The 9810-nt window shown below is 25.2% G+C and overlaps 1 protein-coding gene across 1 annotated transcript; it reads left to right on the forward strand.

Annotated features, from left to right (window-relative positions):
• The first annotated feature begins 3503 nt into the window (after positions 1-3503).
• Positions 3504-7391, forward strand: LOC110669906 (putative vesicle-associated membrane protein 726). Its single transcript, XM_021831763.2, has 5 exons — positions 3504-3998; positions 6031-6172; positions 6258-6378; positions 6573-6635; positions 6919-7391. The coding sequence occupies exons 1-5, from the start codon at positions 3809-3811 to the stop codon at positions 7060-7062; spliced, it is 660 nt and encodes a 219-aa protein (XP_021687455.2). The 5' UTR covers positions 3504-3808; the 3' UTR covers positions 7063-7391.
• Positions 7392-9810: the final 2419 nt, after the last annotated feature.

Consider the following 9810-nt stretch of genomic DNA (forward strand, 5'->3'; position numbering starts at 1 on the left):
ATTGAATAATTGATTTTAATTTTTATATGAGAGTATATTAAATTTGTTATTGATAATATTGTATTATAATTATTGAGATATTAATATAAATTTATGTTAATAATTATTTTATTAACAATTTATATATTATTTTTTTATAAATATGCATTTAAAAATTTATATAATATCAAATTAATATTTCTTTTATTAAAATTAGATAATATTAATTTTTTTATTTAAATATATTAATAATTTAAATACTAAAAATTAATACATCTGCGTGGCATTTGACCAGTTATTATGTATAGAGAGTTGACCGTATATATATTTTTTTCAATTCACTTTTAAGGAAAAATTATTCAATGCACATATTGTCAATTCAGCTATATATATTATTGTGTATTATTAAAATAAATAACACTTTTACTGTTTATAAATAACAGTAAAAAAATAAAATTTTATCCTTTTTCATTTTTGATCTTGTGATTATATTCGATAGAGCTCAATTTTAGAGTAAAAAACTGTAGAACTAAATTGGAAAGCATTCTTGACGCCGTTCTAAAGTCATCATTCCTCTATTTCTTTTTTAATATATTTTGAGGGGATTTAATAGTCCAAAATTATAACATATTAAAGAGCAGTGTATATATATATTCAAATTATTTTTCTTTTCAAATTTTAATTTTAATTTAAATTATTTTTAAATTATTTAATTATTATTATTTTCATTTAAAATAATTTTATTTATGATAAAATGAATTACATTTTATTTTATCTGTTTTGATTCTTTATTTTTAATATCTTAAATTTTTTAAATTGTTTTTTATTATTAAAATTTTTCTTTTTAATTTTTCAATGATCTATTTTAAAATCTTTTAAAATTATAACTTATTATTTTTTTTCTTTTCTAATTAATTGAGTCTTTTAAATTAAAATAAATGAGATCCTTCATTTAGTAATTTATATTCAAATGATTTCCCTTTTCAAATTTTGATTTTAATTTTAATTGTTTTTAAATTATTTAATTGTTATTATTATTTTCATTAAAATAATTTTATTTATGATAAAGTGAATTATAATTTATTTTATCTGTTTTGATTCTTTATTTTCATTGTCTTAATTTTTTTAAATATTTTTTATTATTAAAATAAAAACTTTTATTTTTAATTTTTCAATGATCTATTTTAAAATCTTTTAAAATGATAACTTATTTTTTTTCCCTTTTCTAATTAGTTGAATCTTTTAAACTAAAATAAATGAGACCCTTCAAGCTATTTAGATATTTTATTTATTAATTATTTTCAAATTTTATTAATTTATATTCAAATTATTTCCCTTTTCAAATTTTGATTTTAATTTTAATTATTTTTAAATTATTTAATTATTATTATTATTTTCATTTAAAATAATTTTATTTATGATAAAGTGAATTACATTTTATTTTACCTGTTTTAATTCTTTATTTTTATTATCTTAATTTTTTTAAATATTTTTTTATTATTAAAATAAAAACTTTTATTTTTAATTTTTTAATGATCTATTTTAAAATCTTTTAAAATGATAACTTATTATTTTTTCCCCTTTTCTAATTAGTTGAATCTTTTAAATTAAAATAAATGAGACCCTTCAAGCCATTTAGATATTTTATTTATTAATTATTTTCAAATTTTATTAATTTATATTCAAACAATTTCCCTTTTCAAATTTTGATTTTAATTTTAATCATTTTTAAATTATTTAATTATTATTATTATTTTCATTTATAATAATTTTATTTATGATAAAGTAAATTATTATTTATTTTACCTGTTTTGATTCTTTATTTTCATTGCCTTAATTTTTTTTAAATATTTTTTTATTATTAAAATAAAAACTTTTCTTTTTAATTTTCAATGATCTATTTTAAAATCTTTTAAAATGATAACTTTTTTTTTCTTTTCTAATTAGTTAAATTTTTAAACTAAAATAAATGAGACCCTTCAAGCTATTTAGATATTTTATTTATTAATTATTTTCAAATTTTATTAATTTATATTCAAATTATTCCCCTTTTCAAATTTTGATTTTAATTTTAATTGTTTAAATTATTTTATTATTATTATTATTATTATTTTCATTTAAAATAATTTTATTTATGATAAAGTGAATTACATTTTATTTTACCTGTTTTGATTATTTATTTTTATTATTTTAATTTTTTTAAATATTTTTTATTATTAAAATAAAAAACTTTTCTTTTTAATTTTTTAATTATCTATTTTAAAATGATAACTTTTTTTTTCTTTTCTATTTAGTTGAATCTTTTAAATTAAAATAAATAGACCCTTCAAGCCATTTAGATATTTTATTTATTAATTGTTTGTAAATTTTATTAATATATTTTAATTTTAAACCGCCTAAATTTAAATTAATTTTTCTTTTTTTATTATATTTTAAATTTTAATTATTTTATTTAATTATTAAATTTACATTAATTATTATTACCGATAATTTTATTTTATGATATAATGACTTTTATTTTATACATTAATATTATATTAATGAAATATCAGAATTTCATATTATGTTGTTAATCTATTTTGCTAATATTACTTACACTTTTTTTTATAAAATAATATTTTAAAATAGTGATAAAATTATTATCATCTAAAAATATTTAAAAATTAATATTTATAAAGTTTTTCATAATATTTATTTAGAGTTATTTAATATATTAAATATAGGGCTGAATATTTAGTTCGAATTGAATCGAACCAAATCATTAAAAATCAAATTAACCGAATTATCATATTATAGAAATCGAATAAAATCAAAATGAATAAAAAATCGAATCAAAACGAACAACTCTATTTCAGTTTGATTCAGTTTGAATTCATCAGTTTTTGAGTTTTGATTGATTTTTTAATTTAGACTTAATTTTTAATTTATTTAATTTGATTTTGACATTGATTTGAACCTAATAACATTAATCAATGAAATTAAATAATATATATATATATAATTATATATAATTTATAAATTTTCTATAAAAATAAAATAATTTTATTTGATTTGATTTAATTTAATTAATTTTTTTTAAATCGAATAAAATCAAAATAATTAAAATTTTTAAAATGTAAAACTGAATCAAATCGAATTATCAAATTAAGGTAATTCAGTTCAAATTGAATATTGTTCCCTTCTAATTAATATGTAAATTTAGTTTTTAAAAAACTAATAATTGATTAAATGATTTTAATAATTATTAAAAATAATTTTATTTATAACATATAAGTATAATAGTTATATTATTATAAAATAAAATTAAATATATTTTTAATATAAATATAAAATTAATCATATTTTAAATTATATTAAAAATATTAATATAAAAAAAAATTAACATCCATAATACCGCATGGACTTTTAGGGCTTGTACATGCATACGCGTGTGTGTATATAATGCATTGGTTGGGTCAAAATAGAGACTTCTTATTTTTCCATTTAAAATATTCAAAACAAAAATGCCGCGTGGGAGCAGCCGTATTTTGGAAACATTTTTCATTTCTCGCTCTCCCTGCCCTTAATTTCTCATCCACTGTCCACTCCTGCCTCCAGGTCTCTCTCTCTCTCCATAAGTTTTGTCAACTGTTTTATAACATTCAAAAAATAACAAACCAACAAACTATACCATACACACAAGCGATTAGCGCATTATACATCACAGCCCAAATTTCTCTCTTCTCCGATCTCATCGTTTCTCCCTCTCTCCTTCCTTTTCTCTTCCTTTCTGTCTGATTATCTTTGGGTTAGCGTTTTGTTGTTTTCTCCAAGATAAACAAGGGCAGAGATGGGGCAACAGTCTCTAATCTACAGCTTCGTCGCTCGAGGCACGGTGATTCTGGTGGAATATACGGAGTTCACCGGGAATTTCACCAGCATCGCCTCTCAATGCCTCCAGAAACTTCCCTCTTCCAGCAATAAGTTCACCTATAACTGCGATGGCCACACCTTCAATTACCTCGTTGAAAACGGCTTCAGTAAGATTCTCCCGTCTACCTATGTCCACACGCTTTTCCCCTCATCTATATATGTTTGTGTGTGTGTGTGTGTGTGTGTTTGTGTTTTTATTTTTTGAATTCTAATCTGGATCAACGCTTAATGTTTCATTAGAAACGTATTTGCTAATTTGTTTATGCTTTCCTTGATACCTTTTGTTTCCTTGATATTTGATTTAGATCTCCATTCTGGACAGTTCTATGATTTCGTTGACTTTTGGGCATTTTGGTGTTATTTGGTGGATTGGTACGTTTGACAATGTGATTTTATTGGAATTGGATGCTCTTGCGTATATTGATTATTATATTAGAGGCTTATATGAGTTTTGAATTTTGATCTAGACATGGATTGCCTTTTTCCGCAAATTTTTGGTTATTATTTCTGTTGAGTCGATCTTATATGGACTACTAGTCTACTACCTAATGGAACGAATTGAATTGATCTTTCATGGTTTTCTAGTTGGTTTTGAAGGTAATAATTTGTGCTTCGATGTTAAATCTTGCTCTGTTTTGTTGTTGGTTTAACGGAGAAGGATTCAAGGTTTTGGTTATCGCGCGTTATATTGGTTTTTGTTTCCTCATCACTTTCTAGAACTTAAAAGGTTTTTCCTTCGGTAATCCTGGACATTGTTCAAGCAATTCATTGTGTGATCATTGTCTATATAAGAACCTTTTAGGATTAACATTTCGTAAACCAACTCCATATTTGCATCATTCAATTGCATCTTTGAGGCCCGAGGGTCATTATTTTCCATTTGTTGAGATTTATAATGTTTACAAGGGCTAGGACATGTTGCTTACCAAATTATTATGTTATTGTTGCTAACTTGTGGCATTGGATGGTCAATGAAGTTCTACCTCCTCCCCTGCCTTTCCCAGTCATTTATTTCTCTATTGTTCTTTTTAGGGTTGGGGGATTGCTGGTTTTTCTATGATTGTAAATGATTATTGCATGATGAAATTGATGAAGTTGTTCTTTACTAATTGCAAAATATAGCCTTTGTTCTAAATACTTTCTCCTTATTATATACCATTATTAGTTGGAAATTGGACATGATGCTGGGCATGAAATTTACTTATCATAATAGTTCAATGGATTGTTTATCTGTAATTATTATTTATCTGTAGATTGTTTTTCTGTAATTATTATTAATATATATTTTTTAATCTTTTTGGGTGGTAGATTTAGGAGTGAATGAAGATGCTGTTCCATATCTAGACCTATATTATATTAACTGTGCTTGACCTTGTTTGTACTAATACAGTAGTAAATGTAAATGTACACTTTTTTTTTTCACTCTTAGAAAAAAAAAATTGGTTTCTGGTTGAGTTTAACATTTTTTAATGTTGTAGGAAACTATGATTATATTTGTTTCTTCCTTGTGAAATTCTTTATTGAATTTTACATGGAGATGTGAGGACAGGGATGATAACAAATCTGCTGCATGTAACTTCATTGAAATTTGTTGCTTCTCCCCATTTTCAACTGTTTCTATTGTTAATTCTGTGCCTTGTTTCTTTTTATCAACTCTATAAATTGTTGCCTTAGATAGTGAACACTGTTTTCTGAATCAATGAGCTCACAGAGTGCAGAACAAGTAATTTGGAGACATATGACTGCTTTTAGTAATTTTTGTATTGCATGGACTCTAATTTTGAACCTTAACGCATTTGCAAGAAGTTTCTTATTAGTATGATTAGATGCTGCTTGTTTCCAGTGTTTCCAATCTTCAAAATTTGAATCTAGTTTGAATCAAGGTGATTCTAGGCAAATTAATTGAATTATCACGCCAACCACACCCACCCCTTCCCCCGCGCCCCCCGCGCCCCCCAGCCCTCCCTTCTCCCTCCCTTCTCAGGGCACATCTTGGGTTCCCTTTTTTCAAGGTGTTCATGGTGCTTGATTTAATTGAAGCCATTAAAACCCTTGACTTTGAAACTTTACTGCTTCTTTGCCTTTTCATAATGACCTAATTTTGTGTTGACTCTGCTGGTTTATATTTGGATGGTGCAGCCTACTGTGTGGTTGCAGTTGAATCTGCTGGCAGACAAATCCCAATTGCCTTTCTGGAGCGAGTTAAGGAGGACTTCAACAAAAGATATGGTGGAGGGAAAGCTGCAACTGCTAAGGCCAATAGCCTGAACAGAGAGTTCGGGTATACATGTCTATGTCTGAATTTTTCAGATTGGTGAATTTAAGTTTCTTTGTTATCATGATTTACTTGCTTGTTTACATTATAGATCCAAACTGAAGGATCACATGCAGTATTGTGTGGATCATCCTGAAGAGATCAGCAAGCTTGCCAAAGTGAAGGCTCAGGTTTCTGAAGTTAAGGGCGTGATGATGGAAAACATTGAGAAGGTACAGAATAGCTGCTGGATTTTTCTTCCAATTTCTGTAAATGTTGCTTGGATGTCAAAAGAACCTGGGATCCTATTTTGTCATGCATGCTTGCAAGTGAATGTGTAATTGCTGAGGGGCCAACATTTTGAACACTAATCATGGAGATGACTATTTTCAGAAATTTGTAAAACATAAAAATCTCTTTTCTGCAGGTTCTTGATCGCGGTGAAAAGATTGAGCTGCTGGTGGATAAAACTGAGAACCTTCGCTCACAGGTTTGTCCAATGTAACCTGCTTATGTTTTGTAGCTATCTGGAACTCTTCCACTTTTTGTTTTGGGTAAAATAATCGCCTCCTTTCAAATGGCCTTTTGAAATTATTGAATCTTGTCAGACATCACTGCATGATGCTGAATGGGGTATAAACCAGGGCAGATCTCTTTAGTGCTCAGTTGGGAATTGTGATTGAAGTAGTTTGGTCATCATCTGTTTATTTCCCTGAGTGCAGTTTTCTCTTTGATACCTGATATCATTTGTTTAATCTGATGTGATGTTGTAGGCACAAGACTTCAGACAACAGGGAACTAAGATGAGAAGGAAGATGTGGTTTCAGAATATGAAGATAAAATTGATTGTTTTGGGTATTATCATTGCCTTGATTCTGATTATAGTGTTATCCATTTGTCATGGATTCAAATGTTAATCTCTCTTGATTTTCATTGGATGCTATTGCTATCCTTGCTGCCAAGCTGACTGGATTGTCTGATTAAATTGGTTCACATTCTTCTGATAATCCATCTTGCAGATCTCTCTTTACAGGGTCTTTTTGGTTACGCCTTCCCCCTAGTGTTAGCCTTAAGGGATGTGAGAAGGTTTATATCTTGGATTGGTTGTATAGGTTATATGTTGAACTTCACCTGGTAGATATTTTTTTTGCCCTTAATATTCGTTTAAGATGTAATGGAGGACACCTAATGCCTGCAGTTTAGATTTCCCTTTTGGAATGCTATTAATGTATTTGTCTTTTTGATATATTCCTTTGATTTCGAACTCTTCTCGTTTTACTTGATTATATGTCCAACTTTATAGCTTTGCACTCCCTACATATCACAATGGGTAAACCTACAGTGAATTCATGGAGAAATGTTGAAGCTTTTGGCCCATAATATTGGACATTGATCTTTAAGTGATGGAAAATTATGAAATTAATATTGCTGCACTTTTCTTTTATGATATATCTAAAATTCTCTTCGACATGTAAATGATTTTGTATTAACCTTGGATAGAATCTGATATGTCAAGTGCATGCTGTCTTTGCAAGCTCTGAAAAAGGCTTGAAAGAAAAGACTGGATGGGTGCGTACCCTGCTTCCGATGAGTAAAATTTCAATGCGAGTTGTGGATGGTGGACGGTGGCTGATGCCGCTTCAATCTCCTCATTCCATCCCCATTTCACGTTATCAATCGGTAATTGATACTGAATCGGCTATTTGGGCTGATTATGGTGAACTAGATCAAATTTAATGGTTAATTTAAAAAAAAATTAAATCTTATTTGATTTGTAACTCAATCGGTTGATTTTAATTCTGGTTTCAATCCAAAACAAAATCACTTTTAATTGATTTAATTTTGACCTGTTTTAATTTAATATTAATTTTATATTAAACGGATCTGATTTTAATTTCAAATTGACCTTTTGTGATTGGATTCAGTTTTAATTTAATCCAATTCAAAATTATTCTAACCAGTCTAATTTTCATCAGTTAGTATTCAATTTCAATTTTAAATTAAATCAATTTAATTTGAATTTTAAACCGATTCTCTACCGGTTCTAGGTATACGGAAACGGTGCACGCACAAACTTCTTCTCACTAATAATTTACCAGTGGCCACCTTGACTCTCGAGACACGTCCACATGGCTGGCATGAATTATATAGGCTAATCGCACCGGTTTCGCTTCAGTGCACCAATATCAATGGGTTAAATAGGTTAAACTAAAATTCATCTGCTCTAATTTTGTTTCGGAAAAACTCTTTTAAACTCACAACAGGTTTTTAAATTAAAAAAATAATATTTTATTCCTCTTTTTCTAAAAAGAAAATATTTTTTTTTTCTTTCTTTCTCTCTTAATTTTTTTAAAATTTTAATTTATTGTAGTTAAATTAATGAATTTTTATTTATTAATAAAATTATTTTATTTTTTATAAAATTATTTTTATTAAATTATTAATAAAATTGTTTATTAATTTATATTTTTTATTTACTATTATTTTTTTTATCATTTATTTAAATTTCGTTAAACTTAATTGGGTTTGTATAACTATATTTGCCCCTTCAATTTTAGAATAATATTTTATAAATTTTCATTTAAATTAGATCATTTAATTCAATTACTAATTAATTTACTCGCCTTTTTAGTTTAAAAAAATTTTAAAAATAATTAGAATTAAACAATTAAATTTAAAAAATAATTAGTATAAATAATTTTATTAATAAATTTAATAAATAATAATTTTATTAAAAATAAAATAATTTTTATTGATAAAATCAATTAACTTCACCATAAGAAATTAAGAATAAAAAGAAACAAAAAAAATATATCAATTAATTTAGATCATAAGAAATTAAAAAAATGTAATAAAAAAGAGAAAATAAGATAAAATGGTGATTTTATTTTTTAAAAAAATAATTTAAAATTTTATTTTTATAGATTATAAAAATTTTATTTTTAAATTGAGTGATTTAAATGAAAAAATCATTTAAATTAAGGAATGATTTTGTGCAATTATCCCTAAATTATATCAAACTAGTTAAATATTTGTTCTATGCATAAATTTAATAAGACTTAATTTTTATATTTAATTTAAATTTTATTATTTTATTAAAATTATTTTTAATATTTTAAAATTTATCACTAAAATTTATAAGATATAACTAAAATACTCTCATTTAATACTTTATTTTTAATATTTACATATTCAATTTAACTTTTTAATAAAATTATAATTTTATCATTTTTATAAAACAATAGTCATAATTTATAAATTAATGATTATTTAATATAATTTATTATTTTATTTTTAAAATTATAAATATAACATAATTAATTAAAAAAAATTAAAACATTAATATAAAAATATTAATTAGCAACTAAACTCTGCTCCATAGTAAATGACAAAATACCGCTTTTGACCCTTTGAGTTTTTAACGTGAAACATTTTCATAGAAATTCCAACTCTTTTCCCTTGCGATGTATTGTCCTAATGCCTTGCGGGACTACTACCATCATAATCGAAAAAGAGGACAGCTTTTACACAAATCACAAGCCTCATCGAGCCAACAAACAGCAACATTAATAGCATCCTTGATTCCCACTTCTTTATTTTTTTTTTAGATAACTTGATTCCAACTTCATAAAAGGGTAACTTCTACAAATTGATCGTGTACAAAA

The sequence above is a fragment of the Hevea brasiliensis genome, chromosome 15 (assembly GCF_030052815.1).
Source record: "Hevea brasiliensis isolate MT/VB/25A 57/8 chromosome 15, ASM3005281v1, whole genome shotgun sequence".
Lineage (NCBI taxonomy): Eukaryota > Viridiplantae > Streptophyta > Magnoliopsida > Malpighiales > Euphorbiaceae > Hevea > Hevea brasiliensis.

Excerpts from the sequence above, each read along its gene's own strand:
- LOC110669906 (XM_021831763.2), top strand. The coding sequence starts at position 3,809 with ATGGGGCAACAGTCTCTAATCTACAGCTTCGTCGCTCGAGGCACGGTG. Across the intron at positions 3,999-6,030 it reads CCTCGTTGAAAACGGCTTCA|CCTACTGTGTGGTTGCAGTT; the intron begins GTAAGATTCTCC and ends TGGATGGTGCAG. Across the intron at positions 6,379-6,572 it reads TGATGGAAAACATTGAGAAG|GTTCTTGATCGCGGTGAAAA; the intron begins GTACAGAATAGC and ends TCTTTTCTGCAG.